This window comes from Cyanistes caeruleus, chromosome Z (assembly GCF_971803275.1).
Source record: "Cyanistes caeruleus chromosome Z, bCyaCae1.hap1.1, whole genome shotgun sequence".
NCBI lineage: Eukaryota > Metazoa > Chordata > Aves > Passeriformes > Paridae > Cyanistes > Cyanistes caeruleus.
In genome coordinates, this window is record NC_141732.1 from 19,237,391 (window position 1) to 19,263,011 (window position 25,621).

The following is a 25,621-nucleotide window of genomic DNA, read 5'->3' on the forward strand; positions in this document are numbered from 1 at the left end:
TTAATGGGTGTTTTTGCTTACATCTATAGTTTGATATTTTTTCATTAATTAAAGGGGATATTTTAGTGTATTATTTATTTTTATAGCTTTATTAAAATAATTTTAGTTTAATACAAATGCATTTTTAAATTTAATTTTTGGTTTGATTCTTTATTGATTTCAGTGTTTTTATGTTGTTTTTTATGTGTTTTTACTTTGTCTTTTTTTTTTTTTATTTTTTTTTTACTTGAGGGGAGAATTGTGATTTGTAGGTCTTATCTGTATACTGAAAGGGTTAAAGCACCCACCAGCTTCTCTCAAGAGAAATCACTTCTGTGGATGTTTTCTTACTTCTTCACTAAGTATCAATTAATGTGAAACCACCACAGTGTGTCTACATGTGGGCTAGGGGACACATCTGTCTTGTTAGTTTGGTTTTGAGGGCTCTCTTGGCCATTCATCCTGCACCCTTTTCTTGCCAGCTCAGACCACCAACTTTATGATGGGGCAGTAGCTTCAAATTGACAGAAGGTTTAGATTAGATATTGGGAAGAAATGTTTCATTGTGAGGATAGGGAGGAATTGGTACAGGTTGCCCAGAGAAGTTATAGGTGCCCCATCCCTGGCAGAATTCCAAAGCCAGGTTGGACAGGGCTTTGAGCCACTGGGTCTAGTGGAAGGTGTTTCTCTGAAGGTCCCCTCCAAATCAAACTATTCTGATTCCTCACTTGAGGTATCACTTTTGTGGGTTACCATCACCTCTCTCACCCATTTATGTTTAGCTTAATGCTCTCCTCATCAGGTTGGATAGCCTTCTGGGAAAGAAGACTTTGCCCCATGTGGTGAGGTGTATCTCTTCCTAGTAGTCTTTAACCCTGAAAAGGTACCCCCAGTTGTAAAAACCAAGTCCCTGCTGTCAGTAAGAGCTGTGCAACTAGTTGTTGTCCTTCCAGATCTATCCAGTCCTCCAGAGGCAGGATGGAGGAGAAAATGACCTGCGCTCCCTGTCTGCTACCTATTTGGTTATGGAAGAACAAGAACTTGGAGGAGAAAATGACCTGCGCTCCCTGTCTGCTACCTATTTGGTTATGGAAGAACAAGAACTTGGAGGAGAAAATGACCTGCGCTCCCTGTCTGCTACCTATTTGGTTATGGAAGAACAAGAACTTGGAGGAGAAAATGACCTGCGCTCCCTGTCTGCTACCTATTTGGTTATGGAAGAACAAGAACTTGCACCATCACCACAGGAGATCCAATGAGCCTGTTACAGCAGTTAAGCATTACAGACCAACAGCTGAGAGACTGTCACAGTTTGTCCTAATTGTGGAAGAAGGCTTATGTACACAGGGTAAAAATAATGATACATAGATTTGCAAATTGCGTTTAATTCTCCATATGACACACTCCAACCATACAATCAACTGTTTCATCCCAGGGAAAGGGACAGCAGCTGGACAGTGTGAACATTTTAAATTACTTTGAGAGATTGTCTGACCATTCCTTAAGTTAGGCAGCTCCAACAGGCAGTCAGAACACGCAGAACACAGCCTGAAGTAGAAATGCACAAGTAACAAAAAAACCAAAACCAAACCCAACAAAATTTTTTTCACCTTTAACTCCACATAGTTATAATAACTGTAACCTTTCCTTAGAAACAGAAGACAACTCCATACACCAGACAGGAGCACTGCCGTTTTCTCCAAGTTACAAAGGTGAGGGGCTTTTCTTGGTGTACTTGAAATCATTGAAGTATTAAGCAGCTCCTTGAAAACACTGACACTAAGCTTTTAAGCCCACCATACTTTCTCTTAGTTTGCAGTCTGTCACCATTCCATGCTCTATTATGTGTAGGGGCAGCTACTTCCCACCACACAGATCCAGCACAGGTGACAAGGAGCAGCAGAGAGTGGTGACAGTAACACAGCAGTGGTTGATACCTCTCCCACAGAGGATGTGAAAAAGATGATGGAAAAAAGGCAAGAGAAGAAAAAAAATCTCAGCCTAGTAAGATTCACTCAGTTCTAATCTTGTGTGTTTAGGTAATCACAGTTTAATATAACAACAGCATCTATTCTAAAAATTGCTAAATAAAAATGCTAAAAATTTTGTGAGGTCAGATACTCAGGAGTACAGTTATAATAAGGCAGTGTAAATATCTCTGGAAAAAGTAGCAGGGTGTACTTCAGGTAAAAATGTTACTGCAAAATTCAGAAGAAGGCATTAAGAATTCCATCTTAGTTACTTTTTCCTCACTTAATACTGGCAAGAAATATTTATAATGTGATTTTTACATCTGCCACATGACTCAATGACAGAAATTAATTTTAGTTCAGTTCAGAACTATCGACTAAGTCTACCTCTATCTAAAGTCACACTAGTGTTTAATGCTCCTATTTCATGAGAGTGTATCTTTCAGAAATATAATTAATCTTGATCAAAATATAAAAAAGATGTGGAATCCAATGCTTTTTTTGGAAATTTGCATCAGTGTTGGACTAAAATCACAATGATCATCAATCCTACGAGGAGTCCAACTGAATCCATGGAGACATAGTATGCTGCTTCACCTCTCTGTTGGGCATCCCAGAACACTTATCTTCTCCTAGGAAATACTCTTGTGCCTTCCTCTTGCCCCAGCCATATTGCACCTTGAATTCAGGATAGGACTTGCATGTTTTATTCACTAGGAGTTGGAAAAATGGCAAAATAATGTTACTTTATTTTTGCATTCAAACAAGAAGCACAGGTTTATGTTATAATACAGGTATCCAGATCCTTGTTTGGCAGGTGAATTTCTCAATGAGGAAATAAGAAACAAACTACTTAAAAAACCCCTGATGCCCAAGAGGAGAAAGCAAATAGTATCTTGTCCATAGAGATGGTCACAAAAGGATGAGTTAAGGCTGATCTATCTGCCATATGCAGACAGAAACTCAGTGATCACTAATCATTCACCTGCAGAAGAAGTGTGGTCCCTAGCATCTGGACTGATAAGACAACTGACAATTGTTTTCTCAGAGATATTACAATGGAAACCAGCTCTTCTGAGTGCTTTGCATGGTCCCAAATTGAAGTATGTTCCTCAGATATTAAACAAGTACAAATCATATACAATTTTAAACTATGCTTGCCTAATGTTAATCAGGTAATAAAATACCTTTATACCAAATACATTTATCTTTGTGTCTTATCATTAGCCTTAGGATTTCAGAGTAACTTCTAAACTTAGATGATCATCTAAACATCTAAACACATCTAAACATTTAAAACATCTAAAGTTAGATAATATTTCTAAACTAAGTAGTCAATGATTTCACTGAGACACACGAGGAATCTCTGAAGACTTGGGAAGAGAAACCAGATCACATGAATGCTGAAGCATTTTCTAGCCACTAGGAAACACTGCTTAATTAATTTAGATAAAATTTACACTTTGCATAGGAAAATGTAAGTAGTTAAATGACTCCTATTCGAATGATACTGTGCTAATGACCTGAGCTAAGGGCTCATGATATTACTCAAGACTCCTAAGTTCATCAGAAAGGCTTACAATAAATCTGCAAATGACTTCACTCAAGGTAGATGCTCAACATGATGATAAGCAAAATGTAATCTTTAAAAACAAGGTCATTAATTCCACCGATACCAAATATTTGGGATCAACATGGTTGTTTGATATAGGCTGTATTAGCTTGGTCTGAAGCACTCTCAGCAAGAGAAAAGTTTTAGGAGCAGCATTTGGTATTCTTAACTGAGGGTCCATCAGTAGCTTCATTAATTTGTTAAAAAGTTGCATAGCTAGATAATCTTCCCAGGCAGGTGGTATTTCAGAGAGAAATTAAATGTATTGCAGCTCACAAGTGATATTTCTCCTTTCACCACGGATTTCAGGTACCCATAAAATCTTCAGGTTGAGAAGCTTTAAGAATTTCAGCCATCAGGAGACAATGGTCTGTTTTAAGTATTGTATCTTTTAAATCTTGATCTTAGGCTTTTTCCATAAGTGTAATCACATTTGGGATTAGAGAATACCTTTATCATTCCCACCCTTATTTTTAGATGATCCTTGGAAGCGTAAGTCTTATGTAGACAGGTAACAAGAGTGTTGGGATCAGGACTGTATGTGCTCTACTAATAGCAGGTGCTAGACATTAGGCAATCACTCAGGCTAGAAGGAATTTCCAAACTCCTGCTTAAAGTGGGGTCAACCATGAGGTAAGATCAGGTTCCTCAGAGCTTTACTCAGTGAGGTCCTAGAAACTTCCTATAGCAACTGCAGTTTCCTGAGCAACCTCTTCTATTGCTTTACAATTCTCCTACCAAAGTTTTTTCAGTCTGAACCTCTTTTGTTTCAAACGAAGCTTGTTGCCTCTTCCACCACAGATCACTTGTGCAGTCTTCTTGATCCATCTTCTTGTTAACCTCCTAGGTTAACAATAATAGTATATATTATTAGTAATAATGGGATATTCCAGTCAGTAGAAGCCTTCTATTCTCTAGCATCTTTCAAGTCCACTTCCTTCAGCTTCTCTTCAAGGGCTAGTTGATGAAGGCTTAAGCCCTTGATCAAGTTGGTAGCCCTTCACTGACCTTGCTGAAGTCAATCAATGACTTTCTAGAACTGGCGTGTCCCAAACTGGACACTATTCTAGATGAATTCTAGCAAATGCTGAGGAATGGAGATAACCACTTCCCTCAGTCCACTGCCTGTGCTCTGATTATCTCACTGCCTTCTAAGACCCCTAGGCCCAGTTCAGAAAGTGCTTTCAGACAACCAATTTCTACTCTGTATCACTGCAACAGGTTATTTCTCCCCAAGATCAGGATTCTTCCTTCTGAATGTCATGCCTTTCCTATCAGTTCTTTTATCCAACTCAGATCTCTTTGAGTGGCAGATCCAGAGTGTCAAATGGTCCCACACACCTGATGTAACTTGATGGGGGTGCATTATCATCTCCTGAACATCACTGGAAGAGATGTTAACAGGACCTTGAACCTTTGTAGTCCATTTGTTATCGACCTCCATTAACTTCTGTCCTCAGAGACCAATTATCTAATCTGTTTTGGCTTTTTCCTCTCCCTGTTTTTCCTTTTTCCTAACCCTGTTCAGTTATCCATTCAGATCATAAAGTAGTAGACAACGTGCTGCTTTTGGGATACAAAAACTAGTACAAATATCAAATTTTAAGGCTCAGCGGTACCTCATGCAAAATCCTTTATCTTCCTAGGAAATTTGTACAGCATATAATAAAACTTCCAACTTTTAATATGTACTTCTGAAAATCAAAACCATTTAAATATTATTAATAAATACCAGTTATTAGCAAATGTTTGCTACATTATATCCTAACTACATGTATTTAATTGAATGATGGCATTAAATGAGGAGAAAAAATAAGAAAAAGCCAATATTAAGCTAAATGGATTAATGATGAATTGTGAAATACAGTAAAATGTGATACATTCTGAAACTGTTAACAAACTGGGATAATTTTAATCTTTAACTTCAACATGTGAAATAAAAAAAAATGTAACATAAGGACTTAGCCATGTAAAATAATTATCAAAGAATTTGCCTTTTCCTCAACAATAAGCCTCTCTGCTCCCACACAAAACAGATTCTCTAGATAGTGCATGTTCTATTGTATTTTTGCATGACATTTCAACAAAACCAGACACACTTATTGGACAGCCAGAATAAAATTAAATTGCAGGTGGGAAAATTGTCCCTCGAACACTGTGAAGGGAGACATTTTGAAAAAGATATCGTATTTAAACCCAGTTTAAAAATTTTACCTAGTTAAAAAAAGAAAAGGACATGCATGCCCTTGAAGTAGAGAAGACTTACTGTATCATGTTGCCTGTTATCTTTTCCTGATACGATCAAGAAGTAGTTCCATGCCAGCAGCAACAACAAAGCCAGTGGTACCATGTAGAGCTCAAAGTTCCAGACCACAAAAAGAAAAAGCTAGAAGACAGAGCAGGAAAAAAGGGATTGAAATTACATTAAACTCAGCTTTACATTAAACTCTTGTGCAGAGTTAAGACTAATAAAACAATTCTAATGAAATCCACCTCTCCTTAGACAGGAGCGTTGTTCAACCACTTTGCTGACTCATACTTACCTGCATAATACAATTGCTACACTTCCCAATCCATCCTACCTTAATTCTTGGAAAAGAAAAATTGATGCACTATCATCTAAGAGGAATATTAACTGTTCTCTTATAAAACAATGCTTTTGTGAATAATGCAGAAGAGCATAAAAATAAGATTACATTTTAAGAAAGATTAGATACTTTCATGAATCATAGAATGGCCTGGGATGGAAGAGACTTTAGAGGCCACCTTTAAGGTGATCCACCCCCCTCCACACATGCAGGGACATCTTTCACTAGACCAGACTCCTCAGAGCCTCATCCAACCTGGCCTTGAATATTTCCAGGCATTCACAATTTCCCTGGGCAACCTGTTCCAGTGCCACCACGCTCAGCAATAAGGAATTTCTTCTCAATATCTACATCTTTCAGTTTAAAGCCATTAACCCTTATAAAAAGTGCCTCTCATTTTTCTTGTAGGTCAGAGGGACATGATTAATTTAAAGAAGACCTCAACATGTTACTGAATCTGGTTTTAGCTTTGAAATAACCCTGTAGCAGTGGAAAGGTGGCACAAGAGTTGATTAGAGATTAATTTGCTATTTAAAAAAAAGAACACGGTCATTTTGTATTAATGTCATACAAACAAGCAGAGTTAGCAATCAGAAGTCTTTTGCATGGAAAACTAATAAAAATCACAGTAAAAGCTAAAATAATATGATTATTTTAATGATAGTATAGTGACCTTAGACTCATTAAAAATGGGTTTAAAAAGAATGCTGAGAAGCCACCGAAGTCCCCCACTTTGAAAACTTTGATTTATTGTAGTGGTAGCTCAAAACAGCTCAACTGCTCTGTGACCAGGGGCTGCCAGAAGTCTGGTTGGGTTACATCTCCTAGAGATGCGTGCCTAAGTAACTGCGTCTGCTCTTTAGGATGGGATCAGCTTGGTGACCACACCACAAAAGAAAACCACCCCCACTGCCAGCCAGCTCCATACAACACTGTCTAGACATTGTTCCCTACCAATGCTGCTACAAAATTAATGGTTTACAGGAAAGAGCTGAAAATAACTGGAGTTAGATGGGGTCAAACTAAAACCATTTTTACCTCCAATTTTTCCTATCTATGAACCCCCCTTTTATTTAAGCCAGCTGTAGCCACAACCCGGGTTTGTTTTCTTCAACAAACAACAAAGCAGTGAAACACAAAAACAACAAAAAAAGTGAAAACAAATCACACTATACACCACAGCTGGATAAACATCCAGAAATCTTGATAAGTCTTTTCATCCAAATAGTTAAACTTTTGAATATTTTTACTCGTAAAGCCTTCTAAAAGGATTGAAGGTGTTATGCTACAGAACTCATAAACCTAAAACAAAACCAATACCTAGGTAAACCAAACCAGAGCTCATTTTCCCAAATTAGTCATCAATATGTATATAAAGATCAGTAAGAATAAAATGCAGATTTTAATAGTCTTCTGTTAGATCTTTGTTTGGGGTTAAAACAAAATGCTCTTATCAAATACAAGCACCCACAAAGAAAACAAAAAATAAGTCTATATCTTATGTAATCTCTCTCAAGATCAGCTAGCTTACCTCGCCCCTATGCTTTCTACCACTCTTTACCATGGATATGCAAGCCTATGAAACTGCAAGACAAACGTGATAACTACTGGAAGAACTGAAAAAGTAGTGTGTGTGAGACAAAAACAAGGATATTTGCCCTTCTATAAGTTTTTCATCTGAAAGAAAAATGCTTTTTCAAGGTTGTTAATTTAAAAGGAAATATGTTAGACATGGTAATGCATAAGAAGCTGTGCTGATTTCAGCTAGGGTAGAGTTAATTTCTGCATGATAGCTGTTTCAGATTCAGAATGAGTATGGTGCTGACAACACACTGATGTTTTGGCTTTTTGCTAAGTTGTGCTTATCCAAAGTCAAGGATCTTTTTTCAAATTGCCTCATGCTCTGCCAGTGGAAGGCATAGAAAATAAACCGGGAGGGAGCACAGCTGGGACAGATGACTCAAACAGTTCAAAGGGGTATTTCCACACCACAGAGCATCATGCCCAGGATATAAACTGGGTGAACTTACCCAGAAGGGTGGGTAATCTGGGTTCAGGAAGAGGGGTCTGGCAAGGGTCAGTAGGGGATAAGAAACTGCATTGCATTGTTTTGGTAGGGTATTTTTTCATTATTATTATTATTATTATTATTATTATTGTTATTGTTATTGTTATTATTATTTACCAGTATTATGGCATTTCTCTTTATTTTCAATTATTAAACTGTTTTTATGTCAACACAACCTTACTTCAATTCTCCACCTCATTCCACCAGGATGTGGGAGAAGAGAGGAGGGGTTTGTGCAAGTGGCTGTGTGATGTTTCATCTCCAGCTAGGCTTAAAATCACAGTAGAAGCAAACAACATCTCATCGCATTCAAGAACTGTTCTGTGACCTTGCTGTCTATAAGAGTGTGGCAAATTAGATGCAACCAACTTACAACAAATTTTGTGTCTCAAAAGAAAAGCAAAATATCCTTTCATGCTTTAACCCCAGAAATGCCCTGAGTCAATGGCTGCGTACTCAAGAGTACTCTGGAAGCCAGCAAACAGCACCAATTATCAAAAAAGTAAGTATTAGAGGTTACCTGTTGAGAAAAGGCAACACATAAAGTCTTTCTTAAGGCCTCAGCTGAGCTTTGGTTAAAAAGTGGTTAAAAAAAATCAAGTACTATTCAAACACTCCCTAGCCCCAGAGGAAAAAAGCCAACAATCTACACACAGTTTCAGGAGACACAGGCCTGACTGGATTCTGAGGATTATGGTCATCATGTACTTTGTACTCCAGAATATCAATGAATTCTCATGCAAACACTTCTCACTGGAAGTTCCTAAAGGCCAAATGACCTTTGACAAATTGACAATTTGTCTTTGGCAATTTCATTTGAAATTTGTCAATTTCTCTTCGCCCTTTAATGTAAAGGCATTAATTCTTCACAATACTGGACTTGGAAGGCCAGTAAAACATATTAAGATATTACTTTTTTGCAAGTTGTATGGACATGCCATTCAAAAGTGCGGATATTACACCTGTCATCTCCTGAAGATGATTTTGCTGACCTACCACCTTAATTTCCATCTAGTCTGGCTGAATTTTGACCAGCTCCTCATTTCAGGCACCTGTCTCATCCAGGCACTACACAAACATTGCAACACAAATGAGATGTATGCTGCGTGCGACCAGCACAGTTATGGCACTCTGACCTAAATGGCCTCATTATTTTTCCCAGACAAGAAATGAAATGCGTATGACAGAAAACACGCAGATTTTCCAGTATCAGACAAAATTTCTAAGTACACATGAACAAACCCAAAATTTGTTGCAGAACAGCAAGAGAACTCCAGGACTCAGTCAAAAGGCCTGATAGTGGAGGTGAAAGAAAAGAAGGAATTGATATGTACAAAGCTTCATGAAAGGTGGAAAAGTAAACAAACATTCCATTAAGCAAGCATAGGCCAAAAAGTCCCAAATGCAAACCAAACCAGAAAAGCTAACGAATAAGTATAAAAGAACACTTCTTGGAGCTGCCCATGTCTGTAAAGCATCTAGTGGACTGTGTCTGGCACAGTATCTACCAAGAAAATAATGGCTGGCTGTGTAAAAAAAGGATGCTCATCACTACCGAAACAAGCTAAGTAATTTAAGTGATGAGTGTGAGTCTCAAAGGTTACAGTTCAATACAAATGCAATTTCACATACAGAAGAATATAAGGAAAGGCTTTTTTCATTTCTCCTGTGAGATCAAAGTTTACAGACTCACAGGCGTGAACTGGCCATTTACAACATCACACGAGTTTATACTCTTAGTGAGAGACACATGCATTAAATGATCATTCAGAGAGACACATGACACTATCCCTAGTGTACAACACTTCAAAAAATAATTTAAGTTAGGATATTGAATATCCTATTCTTTTGCAAACTACAGTATATTTTAAAAAGAAATCTCATCCAAAATGATTAACATTTCCTACTGTTCAGGAAAAAAGCCTGCCCTTTCAGACTAGCAGCTGTGGATCATTAGCTTTCCAGTGATGAGATATGTTTGATGAGTATTTTTCTTTCTAATTAAGAGACAAGATTCTCTATTTGACAATCTTCTGACAGAAGTGAAGAGAAAGATTTCTGCCTATGTGGAAAGGCCATATTCTACAGAACAATTATTTCAGATTTCTTTTTAGCTACCTCCACCCAACCTCTTTTCATTTTTAACAAAATCCTGTTTGCACCCACAGACTTCACAGCATTAACCCGTGTTTTTCTTAACTCTTCTCCTTTTTTTCTTTTTGCTTCTGTTTTGACTGATAGCACAGAAGAGCATGTAAAAAAAGGATCATTCCACACAGGGGACAGTGACCTCATCCTTAGATACAGGAGAGACCAGAGGACATGATGAAGGAGGGCTGCAAGAACTGCTGTTTGAGAGCTTTACCACAAAACTAGAAATGGTTCTTTCCACAGAAATGCCTGAGTTCAGTGGACCAGATATTGGCACTGGTAGCACCCAGAGCTATGAGCTATAATGTGTCGGAAGTAACACAGAAATCCCCACTGCCATTGTCTCACACAGGGCACAACACTTATACTGCAGTTTCCTTCTCAAATTGTGGCTTTCCTTGATAATTTCCATGGAACATCTTTACAGCCTCATTTACATATTATCTATATCCTTGCCTTATATTTATAACCAACCTCTTGATTACCCTGGAAACACTAAAGTTGGTGGCTTTTTGGCAAAGTCACAAACAGACAATGTCTACAGCTCCAAATATTGCACTGTAATCACAGGATCTTCCATTTACTATTTAGGCTTAATAGGACAGTTTTATTACCTGAGGCTTTGTTCCTTGATGTATTCTCACAAGGTTAGAAAGAATGAGAGAGAACCCATATATCTGCTTGATACAGACTGTGTACCAAGTACTGCAGGTTTTAAGGCTCCTGCGTGGTGTTTTATACTACGAAACACTGGCAACTACTTTGTATTGGACCTTGGAGATATAATAGCTTCTTCCATTATGAAACTAGTCAGTTAGTTCTAGTGATCACAACTCCTCTGATCTTGTACAATACTATTATAAAAGAATTACAAAGGAAGCATTTCTTTTTGCTGCAACAGATCTCAAATACACAAACATTAATGTAAAAAACTTAAAGGAATCCATTCCAAATGGAGTGCCTTCATTCAGATAAGTCTGGAAGAAATATGCCTTTTAAACCTACTCTAAACATACTCCAGCAGTTTTTCTTATCAGTCTTGCAATTTTAATTCCAATTACCTGAGTGCTAGGAGGAGGTGCAGTATAAAAGATTTGAGTCTGAAACACATTATCTGTTACTCTCTTTTTCTGTAAACACAAAAAAAACCAACAACTTGAAAATAGTGAAAGCATGCAATGTGTAAAAAAAATACAGAAAAAAACCCAATATAATTCCCACTTCCTTTATTTTGACAGATTTTCAGTTCAACCTTGGATTACTGTTGGTTCTCTTTTTTTAAATTCCTGAGGTCTTGGGAGTCTAAGAAATGCAGAATAATTAGTGTTTTCGATTCTCTAAGAACTTTTTCTTTATCGTAGAAACAAACATGGAATTGTTTAAATTGTCTCTCTCTTTGCTGGAATTAGAAGAACTGAGTTTACTGCAATTTAGATTTTTATTAGCACTCTTTCCATTTATTTCATGTAGAAAGAGAAAAAAGAGACATCTCCATGACAAATAAAACAAGAACTTAACAGAATGAATAAAGTATTAATTAATGCCAGTCCCAATGGAGCTTTTGATGTATTTTGATATATTGAAAGATATAATTAGCACATGTTAGAGCACTTGGGTCCCGTATCAGAAGAACACACTGAAAGAATAATTAAATGATGGCATTAGATGAGGAGAAGAAAATAAGAAAAGGCTAATGTAAAGCTTGATGAATATTAATGATGAATTGTGAAAAACAGTAAAATGTGATACATTCTGAAATTGTTAACAAACTGGAATAATTTTAATCTTTACCTTCAATATGTGCAATAAAAAATGCAACAAAAGGACTTACTAGGTAGGACATTTTTGGTCACAGGTTTTCCATGCTGTTAATCTGAACAATAAACCCAAGGTTCTGTTTCATCTCACTCTATTTATCTATGTGCAGTGTATCCTCGTTACTAAAGCAACAATTCTGACAACTAGATGTGACTCACTTGATCTGCATCAAACCACCCAGTTTATTTGTGAAACATGTTTACAGCTAGAACAACCTTTATGCTGATAATGCTATACAATACCATAATGTATGTTGCATCTCTACAAGATTGTCAGCACCAATGTTCTACTTAAAATCCTGAAAACTTTTATTTAATTATTTTCTTTTTTCCTTACAACTTCTAACAGATGTTTCAAAACCATTTTCCAGAAGTATCATCGTCTTTACTTTGAGAATATCAACAACTTCAAGAATGCAAACCTCAGAGCATGAATGCAGTGCCACTTTAAACAGCACGTGGATTACAGATATAAAATCTGTACTGCTGTAAGCAGTTGCTATTGTAACTAGTATCAAAAGTTAGATGGAAATAAAAATTACACCGCCCAAAAATATTTTTAAAATGTGGCGTCTCTTGAGTCATTTTTTCCCCTTCACTTAAGAGCTTCTGAGCTGCCTTATTGCACCTCTGTAGTTAGTATACAGGATAAAATTAAAGGGAAAAATATAGTTCATTGATGTAGTTCCCATACATGCAACCTCCTGCCATTCTCAGGCCAATTCAAGGTGGGCTTGTTTTGTCAGACTGCTAAAATGCTGACAAATTATGCGGAATTGACACTACTTTTCCTATGAGCACTGACACCTGGCATAAAGTTAAAAATTACCTACTAGGGTACATTAGGTCAAAAGTGCATCTGAGAATGGAGCTACTAGGGTCATTGAACTTCCATCCCATCTTAATACCACATTTTATGAACAATACCCAACTGTTCACTGAGCAGCCCATGTCTTTGTCTAAATGACATTACATAAAAACTGCTCTACATATTTTCCAAGTTAAAAAGTGTTTTTACTGTCACCAGATTGATTTTCAGAGAATCACAGAATGGTTAAGTCTGGAAGGGACCACATTGGGTTATCTGGTCCAACCTCCCTGCTCAAGCAGGGTCATCCCAGAGCACATGGCACAGAATTGTATCCAAACAGATCTTGAATATCTCCAGTGAGAGAGAGAGAATCGCTGCAGAAGAAAAATCTAAGGTGTTGACTTTGTGAGAAGTGTAAAAATCTCAACATGGATCATGTTAGATAACTACAGCTATTTATACACAATGGATTGGTGATCTTAAGAGCTCTGTATGGTTCCAAATTGTGTTGTGCTTAAAAAGATTGCATGCAAACAGGGATCTACATATTCACATCTATCTTCCTTCATTTTGTAGGCCTTTTACCACTTTACCTGGGCATCAATTTTCTGTCATCTGTGTCTTGCAGTTCAATTTGAAAAATGTAATTTCTTCAGACAATCCAGGAGCAAAATGTTATCACTACCCCCTTCCTTTCTTACTGCCTGATGAGGAGCTGATGGCTTTGAACCTGCCTCCTGTTCCTCCCAAATGCCTAAAGATTGTAAAATTAAATTGTCCATCAAAAGTTATTAAACTTGGTATAGAGAAAAAATATTTGGTACCTTCTTCAGCTTAATTACACTTCACTGTACATCTGCTGGAGTACAGACAACATACATAATCCCCAGACACCTGCATGGAAGTTGTTAGAAATACTGTTTTCTTTACTTCACATACTGCATCAGATAAACATTTTCTTAATCTGCTCCCTCCCTTATCTTCTATCCCCTATTGTAGATGAAGGAAAATAATTTAGCATGTTAAGAAAACACTATAAAACATTAAATAGGGTAGAAATAGTCACATTACCCAAATGCTGGGAAATACAAAACTTTCAGACTTTTTACAAAGCAAAGTAGAAAATATGTTTTTTCATGAAAAATAAGTCACTTACTTTAAAAATCATGGATATAAATGTTATAAACCTCACAAATGCTTAAACTGTGCCCATATTCACTGGTATGTCAGAAAACCAAAATAAGCCCTGCTGACTATTTATTCATGAATGACCAACACCAAAATAAAAGGACACTTAGGACATTAGGAAGTGCATTTGATGCACTTTGATAAAGTAAGTCCTTTGGTTGTAGGAAAACTGACACTTTACCAACTGTCATAGTGAAAGTGACAGCAATAAAATTTAAACTGTATGAATGAAGACTAAAACCACATGGCTGAAGGTGTTAAAAGTAGACTGTGATTTCCAGCAATAAAATGCAAAAATACTAGGTTTTGGTTTGATATCAATATGTCTGGAACAAAGAGAAATACTGTCTTCCCTATGAGAGAAACTTCCATAAACTGTTCTGAAGTCTCATTATACAGACTGGAACTGTCATGCCTTTATGATATTGAAGAAACTCTGCCCAAGTAGGTCTAATTATCAAATTATTTAAAATTTTCAAGACCATCAGTCAACCTCAGTGAGGTCTCCAGGCTGATTTTCATACTCATGGTTCATGACCTGCTTCATTATGTTGTTCTGTGATGTCTGGAGTATTGTTTAGCTATATAACAGCAAATAAATAAAAAGCCTAGGATTTATTCCTCTATCGCTGATCAGCTCTCAAGTACATAATCTGCAATTATTCACACAGTGTAGGAAAATGTTTTTCTACCTTTTAATGTACTTATTTGTAAATAAATTTTAATAAATTCATTTCAGTAATTAATTCAGCTAGCCATTGTTTGTAACTTGATCTCCCAGTCTATCTTGTAATTTAAAAAAATTCACTGATCTCAAGGCTTTCCTTCCAAAACTTCAGTTCTCAGAGTTTGCAGACATATGTGTAGCATCTATAGCTATGCATGCCTGTTCCTGTTCACAACTCTAATATAAATCCAGGGCTGACGTTACCAACTCCTTCTAGTCTATTTACAGTCTTTTACTCTTTCCCTATGAACATCCTGTTTTCTACCCCCAATGATCTGTTTGAAATAACTTTGATGCCAAAGACATCTACATGTTAGCATGCAGGCTATGTGTTTTACTTCACTATTTACCAAGTCTTTAAATTTCCCTGTGCAGAGTACAACTGTAGGTTGCAGAAACGAGAACTTAGCGGAAAATAACAGTTCAGATCACAAAGTGAAGCAGATTCAGGTGTTTGAACAACCCAAATCCTGTACTTATAAGTCTGTCCCCAGGCTGATGTAACTGAGACAAGCGAGTATTTTTTGTTCTCTAGTAGGATAGATGTAACTATATTCTGCAATGCTTTCTTTAAACAAAATTCAAAACAAAACTCTCCAAGTTCATCTTTAGCTGGCAATTTTTTACAGTAGACTAGAGCAGGTCCCAAGAAAGCTAAAGTATATTCACATACATCTATGTAAAAGTTATGAAATTGCACTATGAAGAACACAATGACTTCTGCTATCAGCATAAAAAGTGCAAACTCCAAATATTTCAGTGAGATAAAGAGAATGCATAAGTTAGAATGTAGATCATGAATATGTGCATATCCATATATTTTTGTCTCTTATTATTGTAAAACACAGCACAAAGGAATGGGAGGACATCTATTAACAATCACTTCACAATTTGGTAGAATCAGTTATGAATTATTAAAAAAATGTAATTTCTAACATAACTAGCGTATTTATTAGTGTACCACCATTCAGTCTTTGGTTGAGTTGACTTCCTCGTGCCTTTGCTAAACTTCTCTGGTCTGCAAAGCTCCGCTCAGGTGCGTTTGAGAAACCACATCAGACTCATACAGCCTTTTCTGCTAGAGCAATATCCTGAACTGATGGGAGTTGTACCAGAAATGGAGTCAGATATCTGGTAAACAAATACACTTTTCACACCTTATAATGTCTGATGAACTTTCAGTCTCCTAAAAGGTTTCTCTCAATATCTACAAAGCTCTCCTGTTTAACAAGGGCAAGCATAAAACTGACACCTTGAGAAAAGCAGAGATGCTTCATGGAGGGGAAAAAAAAAAAAAAAGGAGTATCAGAAGTAGACTTACCAAACAAAACTGAATTATTTAAAAACTACAGAAAGTCCCCTTACATTTTGGTTAAAGTTAAGTAACCATTTATATAATGTGCTAGAAAAAGACAAGAGAGGTGAAAGCTGAAAGAGAAGTACAGGCAAACAACATTCACAAGTTTACATTTTTGAATCATGTACTTTTAAGTAACAGCAAGTTCTGTGGGCAGCAGCAAGCTGGATAGGGAACCCCTATCCAAAACACAGAAAGAGTATACCATGTAATTAAGCAGCCTGCAAACATTTATTTGTATTCTTAAATCTGATTTTAAGGTTCACTCTTGTACAATATATTGAGAAATAAAATTTTTAATCTAGAACAGGCAATGTAATTTTTCAAAACAAATAAATTCAACAACAAAAAATATTTTCTTTCTTATGATCCTAGGTGGAAAACTGTCTTCTGCTGCTTTCACTGAGGTAATGTTTCTGCAGGGAGAAGTGTATTTTCATGTTATTGAAAACACCAGTTGTTTTTCTGTAATAAATTTAATTATATTTGTATTTTCACAAGCTACATTAAATCATATTTAGCACAGAGACCTGGCAACTTTCCTGTTGTTTTCATAGTTTATCTTTCCAGTCAGCAAATGCTAGAACCCAAGCTGTATTCCTCTCTCCATATTTGCAGGAAATAGTATTGTAGACTCCAAGTATATGATGTTTCATAGAATCTACCTCACTTTTCAATAGTTTGTTGTTTCAGCAGAATTACATTTCATTTATTTAGATGATCGCCACTCCAACATTTTTAGACATAATTTAATATAAAAATGTTCCACAGCTCTAAAAAGCATTTATTGAGCCAGGACCGTAATCCATAACATTTACTAGCCAGGGAAGGGCAGTACATTTTATAGATGCTTACTTCAAAGCACATCTTTAAAATGTGAATAGGGAAATTCAGAGTATTTTACTGCTACCTACAGAGTAGTGTATCATCATTAACAGCCAGTGCTACATGCTCAAGTTTTTTGGTTTTGGTTTGGTTGGTTTTTTTTTGTTTGATTCGTTTCTGTTTTTCTTTGTACAAAATAACATAGCAATGAGATCACCACTGTTAAAACAAGGACAGATTTTGTATGCATATGCTACATATGGCAGGAAGCAGTGAGTTCTCCTTTAAAGGACCAAACTCTGGAAACAAATATTTCATAAATTTAAATGAGCAGGCCCCAAGACCTGGAATTATACACATATGGCTTCTGTATTTTAACACTCTATTCAAGTCACAAAAGCTTTCTGTCAAGCCAAAACAGTCAAATATTTTACCACAGAAAGTCTCATTATTAAGTTATCTACAACTTAAAAGAGTTTTTTTTCAATTTTATACAAGTTTTAATACATTCATTAATCATAAAAAGACTTTGAAACACAACAAGAAACTGTCCTTAGGGCAAAGGAGTACAATTTCTTGCTCAAACCCTGAATCACTAACACTTAGTTGATTTATGCACATGTGAAAAAATTCAAGATGGAGGCTTGATCTTAGGATTCTTATAGTGGATGAGGTATGTACAGCATAATTACTAACCTTGTATTTTTTATTAAAGATAGAGCAGACTTGATGCTTTAGCAGACTTTCTTTTCAATGTCACTCTTTCTTCACCAATTCCCCTTCCCTTCCACCTGAGCTTTGGCTGACACCAAGGAGAGGAAGGCAGGAGTAATTTCACCTGGGTTTTAATAAATCTGTAAAGTCCTGAGGAACTGACCTGTCACACTGAAGCAGACTGATGATTTGTGAGCAGACCTGGACTCTTCAGAGATGTCTACCACTCGAGGTAACTCTCTCAAAATGGCACTGCTTGGCCAGTGTCTTCACAACAGCATCTGGAGAGGGGGATAAATGTTTTGCTGATGCTCAGAAAGCTTTTTGCAAGACTCAGGAATTCAACTACCTGTTCTCTAGGAAAGTGTATTCCAGCTCTATAAGAGCTCTATAAGCTCTATAATGTTCCATGTTATAGACTCCTCTACCCTTTTGCTCACTCTCACCAGACCTCTCTGATGTTTGTCCTTCCTTTATTCCCTCGAAGATGACAGAGTCTAACCTTTGACCAAACACCACCATGTCAGCTAAACCATAGCACTGTCAGGTCCAGCCCGTTTGAATACATCCAGAGATGCTGATTCCACCCCTTCACTAGGCAGCCTGTTACAGTGCCTGACCATCATTTCAGTGAAGAAATTCTTCCTAATGTCCAACTGAACCTCCTCTGACAGAGCTTGAGGCCATTTGCTCTCGTCCTGTCACTGACTGTGAGAAGAGACCAACCCCATCTCACTACACCCTCTTTTCTGGTGTAGAAAGTCGTAGAGTTGAAGAGAGTGAAGGTCTCCCACAAACCTCCTTTTCTCCAGGCTAAACAACCACAGCTCCCTCAGCTGCTCCTCATATGACCCTACTCTCTACACTCTTCACCAGCTCTGTTGCCCTTCTTGGACACACAGTCCCACACCTCAATGTCCTTCTTCAAGTAGAGGATCCAGAACAGAACACAGGACTTGAGCTGGGGCATCACCACTGCACAGGGGAACAATCGCTGCCCTGCTCCTGCTGGCCACACTATTTCTGATAAAGACCAGGATGCCATTGGCCTTCTTGGCCACCTGGGCACACTCTGGCTCATCTTCAGCCAGCTGTCAACAGCACCCCAGGTCCTTTTCTCCTGGGCCACTCTCCAGCCCGTAGTACTGCATGGGGCTGACGTAATCCAAGTGCAGGAACCAGCGTTGGCCCTATTGAACCTCACACCACCGGCCTCAGCCCTGACCCGGCCTGTCCAGGGCGCTCTGCAGAGCCTGCCTACGCTCCAGCAGATCAACACTCCTGCCCAGCTTAGTGCTGTCTGCACACTCCCTGAGGGTACACCCAATCCCCTCATCCACACCACCAATAAAGACATTCAGCAGGACTGGAGCCAGTAGTGAGCCTTGGGGAACCCCTGTAGTGACTGACCACCAACTGCAGCACCGTTCACCCCCATGCTCTGGGCCCAGCCAGTTCTTAACCCACTGGAGAGTGCACCTGCCCAAGCCATGGGCTGCCAGCTTCTCTTAGTTTAATACAATCATACAAGGAGATTCAAAAGTGAGTCTCCCCTTCAGTTTTAACCACTCCCCTTTCATCAATAAGGAAAAATGAATGTGAAAAGATCTAAGTGAAAAAATAAAAGCTTACTAAAGAGAAAACCAAGATACTATTCTTTGTCCAAAAGAAATCAATGCTGCTGGGACATGGGAAGAAAATTCCCGGTAGGTGCAGCACTGACCACCCTCAGGAGCTGGAACTCACAGACTGCCAAGCTTCCCAGCATGGCACAGCAGCTACAGTGAGCTGCTGGAACTCATGCAGTGAGTTTCATCTTTCATGGCCGGCACAGCAGCTGGAGAGAAAGGTATTGTGAAATCCTCCAAAGCCCAAGAAGAACAAAAGAAAACTAAATTGACAAATAGCACAGCACAACACAGCTGTCCTGAAAAGTTTTGCAGCCACAAAAAGTTGTAGCAAAATTTACTGTGGAAAAGTTTTTGATTGCAAAATGTAGCTTCTTGGTTGCTACTCAGAGATGTGCCCCATGCCTCATCCTACACAGCCAGAAGACAACAGAAGAAGAGCTCCACACACATCTATTTCTGTTTTTTAAAGGGATCCCCCAACCCCTTTTCTGTGAACCTGGGGTAAAACACATAAGTTCAGTTTCCTGGGTTGCTCAGTCTTAAAGTGACAGTAAAACACACTACATCAATTAACGTAGAGGAAATATGAAATACACATTTTTTGGGTCATCCAGCAGAATGCTGTGGGTGACTGAAGTCCAAGGTAGACAACATCCACAGTCTTTCATCATTCACTAAGCAGATAACCTCATCATAAAAGGGGTCAGCTTGATCAAGCAGGATCTTGCCCTTCCTAAACCCATGCTGGCTGGGACTGATCCCCTGGTTGTCCTACATGGGACGCATGACAGCACTCAAGACACCTGTTCCATAACCCTCCCAAACACCAAGATTAGGTTGACAGCTTTTTAGTTCCTAAAACCCTTCTTCCAACCCTTCTTGTAGATGGGCATTACATTGGCCAACCTCCAGTTGTCTGGGACCTCCCCAGTTAACCAGAATTCATGATAAATGATGAAGAACGGCTTGGAAAGCTCTCCTGCCGGATCTCTCAGTACTCTGGTGAATCCCATCCTTCCCACAGACTTGTGAGTGTCTAAGTACCACACTATGTCACCACTTCCTCCTGCCTTGCAGGGGGTCTGTTCTGCTCCCTGTCCTGGTCTATCTGTCCAGGGGACTGGTTGTCCTGAGGATAACAGGTCTTTATGTTAAAGACTGATGCAAAAAGGCATTAAGTACCTCAGCCTTTCCATTATCCTTGGTGACAAAGTTCCCCTCCATGTTCAATACAGGATGAAGATTTTCCTTGGACCTCCCTTTGTTTCTCATGTACTATAAAACCACTTTTTTCACAGCAGTGGCCAAGTTGATTTCTGGCTGAGCTTTTGCCTCTGATTTTCTCTCTACATATCCTAACTGTATCCTTGTACTTTTCCTGAGTTTTCCTGCCCCTTCTTCCAAAGGTCATAAACATTTTTATCCCAAGTTCCAGTAAAAGCCAGACCCATCTTCTTCTCTGATAGCTTGTCTTTCAACACACAGAGTATGCTCCTATACTTTTAAGATTCCACCCTTCCTGCTCCCTTTATTATCAAGGACTGCTTCCTAAGGATCTCTCTGTCCTGAACAGGCCAAATACTGACATTCAGAAATCAAATGTATGGGTGAGGTTAACCCCACTCCTTACTTCATCAAGAATCAAAAACTCTATCATTTTGTGGTCACTATGCCCAGGATGGGCATTCTGACCACGGCATCTCCCACCAGCTCCTCTCTGTTCAGCAAGTCTAGCAGGCACCACACCTGGTAGACTTCCTTACCAGCTGCAAAACAAGTTCTCTTACACACACTGCAGGATCCTCCTAGACTGCCTCCTTTCTGTGTTGAGTCCAGGAAACATCTGGCAAGCTTTTTCTTGTTTATTTCAAGTCTTCCACAAGAAAAGGGCTGGCACTTGTGAATTACCAGTCAACTGCTTAGTGAATAGTCCACCTGCCACTTAATCCTGGTTGGCTGTCTGTAAGACTCCGACAAAGATATCTGCATTGTTAACCTTACCACTAATTCTCATTTAACCTTAACAACAATCCTTCCAACAGGTTCTAGCTTCAAATCAGGATCCTTATTCCTTTTCCTTGCCTGGAGAAGAGGGATACATGGGATTTTCTAGTTAGCAACTCCTGCATGTGGATCTTCCCCACCTGGGACACACTGTACTGCTTCTGTGTGGCAAGGGTTTGGTAGTGGGGGGCTGCAGGTGTAGCTTCTGTGAGATGCTGCCAGAAGTTTCACTTATATCTAACTGAGTCAATGCCAGCTGGCTCCTGGAAGTACTCAGTGCTTGCCAAGGCTGAGCCCATCAGTGATGGTGGCAGCCTCTCTGGGGTAATGTACTTAAGAATGTAAAAAAGAAAACTATACAACTACATCTGGAGAGAAGAGCGAGAATATGCATATATTTAATTATATGTAAATATACTCTGCAAACATACAGGTAAATGAAAAAGCATGGGGAGCAGGTACTCCTGTGTGTATATATATATATATGTATGAGCAGAAATTCCCCTGCAGCCAACTGTGAGGCAGGCTGTCTTTGAATTTCACGGAAGTCCACAATGGAGAGAATATCCACCATGGAGGACCCCACACCAGAGCACTTTGATACCCAGGGAAGAGACCCATGCTGGAGCAATCTGTGCCTGAACGACTGTACCTCCTGGAAGAGATCCACACTGGAGCAGTTTATAGAAGAACTGCAGTCCAACACCCTGTAGTGTGCTGACCCTGGTTGGATGCCAGGCACCCACTGAAGCTGCTCTATCACTCCCTCTGCAACTGGACAGGGGAGAGAAATTATAACAAAAGGGTTCATGGGTTGAAAGAAGGTCTGGGAGACATTACTCAGCAAATATCATCGCAGGCAAAACAGACTCAGCATGGGGATATTAATATAATTTAATACTAATAAAATCAGAGTAGGATAATGAGAAGTAGAATAAATTCTGAACGCACCTTTCCCCACTCCTCCTTCCATCTCAAGCTCCACCTCCTCCCCTTTAGCAGGGCAGGAAGATGGGGAATGGAGGTTGCAGTCAGTTCATTACAGGTTCTGCAACTGCTCCAGGAGAAGAGTCTTTTCCCTGCTCCAGCATGGGATCCCTGCCACAGAAGACAGTCCTCCACAAACTTCTCCAAAGTGTGTCCTTCTCACAGGCACCAGCTCTTCACAAACTGCTGAAATGTGGGTCACTTCTCCACAGAGTGAATCCTTCAGGCACAGCTTGCTCCAACATGGGTCCTCCACAGGGTCAGAAGTCCTACCAGGAAACCTGCTTTTGCATGAGCTCCTCTTTCCATGGGTCTGTAGCTTCCAGCAGCTTTTCACAGAAGCCGCCTCAGTAGCCTGCCCACTACCAAAATCTGGCCATATCCAATACACTCACATTGGAGAAATTTGTGGAGGACTGTCTGCTGTAGAAATGGCCCCATGCTGGAGCAGAGGAGTGTGAGGAATCTTCTGCCTAAGAAGGAAGGAATGGCAGAAACAACATAATATGAAATGACTACAGTCCCCATTCCTGTCCCAGGGAAGCACTGGAGGAACAATCTGGGAGTGGAGTTCAGCCCATGGAGAAGGAAAGAGGCAGGGAGAAGGTGTTTTAAGATTTGCTTTTACTTCTCATTAACCTACTCTGATTTGATTGCCAATAAATTCAACTAATTTTAGACCCTAGTTGAATCTCTTTTGCCTGTGACAGTAATTGCTCAATGATGCTGACCCTTGAGCCTTTTGTTATATTTTCTCTCCCCTGTCCAGCTGTGGTGGGCAGTGCTGGACAAGCTGTGGTGGGCACCTTCTGTTCATCCAGGGTAAAACCACCAAATACATTTAACATGTCTTTCACAACACACAGGTAGGACAGCTTTCAAAAGCTGGCCAACACAAAATCTCCAAATCATTTAGGTCACCTTTAAGATCATCACGTCCAGTTGTTAACCCAGCATGGCCAAGTTCACCACTTAGCCATGTACCTAGGTGCTATACCTATATGTCTCTTAAATACTTTCAGGGATGGCGACTCCATCACTGCCCTGGGCAATCGGTTCTAGTGTTTAAGAACATTTTCTTGAAGACATTTTTCTAATATACAGTGTAAACCGCTTCTGGTGCAAGCTGGAGATATTTCCCTATGTGCACAAGCAGAAAACAAAAGTCAAAACATCAGCAATTGATTGACCCCTTTTTTTGAAGTCCTGGTACATTTAAACATACAGGAATACAGCATCGTAAATATTTCAGGTTAAGGATATAATTTTTGTACATTAGAAACAAATTAACCACATGACTACACTGAATGCAACTCAATGAAGTTTTGACCCCAGAATCCTACGACTGACAAAAGTCAAAAGCAACTGATAAAATTATAGACGGATCTTAATTGCAGACAGCACTTCTGAAATAACCAGAGATAAATATCAGGCAGAAAAGAGGAATTTGGGTGTATGACCAGAACAGAATTTAATTACTGGAAAAAGTCTCTATGGAGATTTGAGATAATCACAAAATCTGTTGTCCTCATTAAAGTGCTGTATGGTTCAACCAAAAGCAAAATACCATCAGGATTCTCTTGTTACAGTCTCTCTTCACATCTTGAAAAAATGAAACTTCTTCTTGGGTCTTTGAAAACACTTATGGTAATTTTACCAGTAAAGACATAGTGGTGTCTCAGTCCACAGTTCCCTTACTTCTATATACTGGAGATGCGGAAAACACCGTACCTGAAATAAACACATCATAGCACCAAGAATAATGCATACCAACCTGAAAGACAAATGGAAGAGCTCCAAATAAAGATAGAAATATACATTATGTGCACAAATAATTTATATACTCACTCAGAGACAACTGTTTGATAACATAGCACAGCAATCTGTGCTCCACACATTTTTTAATTCCATTCATATATGTTTTACATAGGTCCTTTGGGCTACATATATTATTCAGCACTGGGATGAGTTTTCATTCCTCAGTGACTCAATTGATTATTTACATCTTTGCACAGTTAAGAAATGAGACAAAGTATCAAATCTGTCTAATACTTTGTACTTGTTTTGCCTAGGTAAAAATAACACATAACATTTACTCATTGGAAGTAAAACAACTCTCCATTTTACAGACAGGGCTCCTTTTGCTTTATTAGGGTATCCTTTTTTCCTACATAATTTTGGAATGCATAAAATCACATTAAAAAGTCATGGCAGTTTTGTTTTCAGGGAGTTTTAGATTATGCTGCATCTACAGTTAACTAACTGGTGGTTAAATTTGGAAACTTGTATGAAAACTTCATGAGACAGTATGTCATGAGCGTCTCCTCACCATCAAATCACACAAGACACAGCTACACATCAGTGCATCTGAAAGCACTGCTTCTAATACTAGGCCATTTTAAGTTATTGCATTTTCTTCCACACTACCACACATCTTTATCATCAAATCTCTGAATACATGCTGTCTAATGTAGATTTATATCTGGGAAACACTCAATACAGAAAGTGACTACAAATTACAGTATGAAGACTAGTGCTGTAGCATGTTATCATAAAGCACTATAAAAGATAATGTCCTGTTCCAGAGTAAGGACCGAGGGGAATTCCTAAGATTCCTAGGGTGAAATTAGACATAAGCGAGGTCGATATTACACCTGTGAGTAGTTTATTGGTTTGGAGAAGGAAATTGGCCTTTTTAGTGCAGACAGAAAAGGCAGAAGCAGATGAAGGAAGCAACTCCACGAGCAGCAAGCCGCTCAGCAAGTGATGCGCTGTTTGGGCAGGACAGCAGATGCTGAGGCGGCAGAGCGGGAAGAGCGGCAGGGCAGCCAGCGGGCAGAGGCACCATGGTGGCAGGCCAGACAGCGGGACAGCAGGGCAGCGGGCAGGGATGATTACATGGGCTAGAGATGGACGAGCAGGGGCAAGAGTCAAGGGCCAAAGGCAATGACCAAAGGCAAGGGCAGCATTGTGACAGCAAAAGCTGGGTAAGTGTCCTGGGATGACCTTACAATGCTTGTACCCCCAATCGCCTGTTCTGTTTATGCTGGATATTAAGTTCTTCACCTTTTAGACTGGTTCTGAGAGTGAAGGGGAGAGAAGAAGACACTGTTTGTTTGCAGAAATAGTGCTCACTCCCCCACAGGCTTCTCTGGGCTGTATTGCCTGCAGCATGGACAGACGGCGGGACAG

The 25,621-nt window shown here is 39.0% G+C and overlaps 1 protein-coding gene across 2 annotated transcripts in view; it reads right to left on the reverse strand.

The window, feature by feature from the left end:
- The window catches only part of MCTP1 (multiple C2 and transmembrane domain containing 1), a 216,889-nt gene that overhangs the window by 49,962 nt on the left and 141,306 nt on the right, over positions 1-25,621 (reverse strand). For both annotated transcript variants that reach the window (XM_086869020.1, XM_086869019.1), the window contains one exon: positions 5,828-5,947. In XM_086869020.1, coding sequence (XP_086725146.1) covers positions 5,828-5,947 — 120 coding nt within the window. The remainder of the gene's footprint in view (positions 1-5,827; positions 5,948-25,621) is intronic.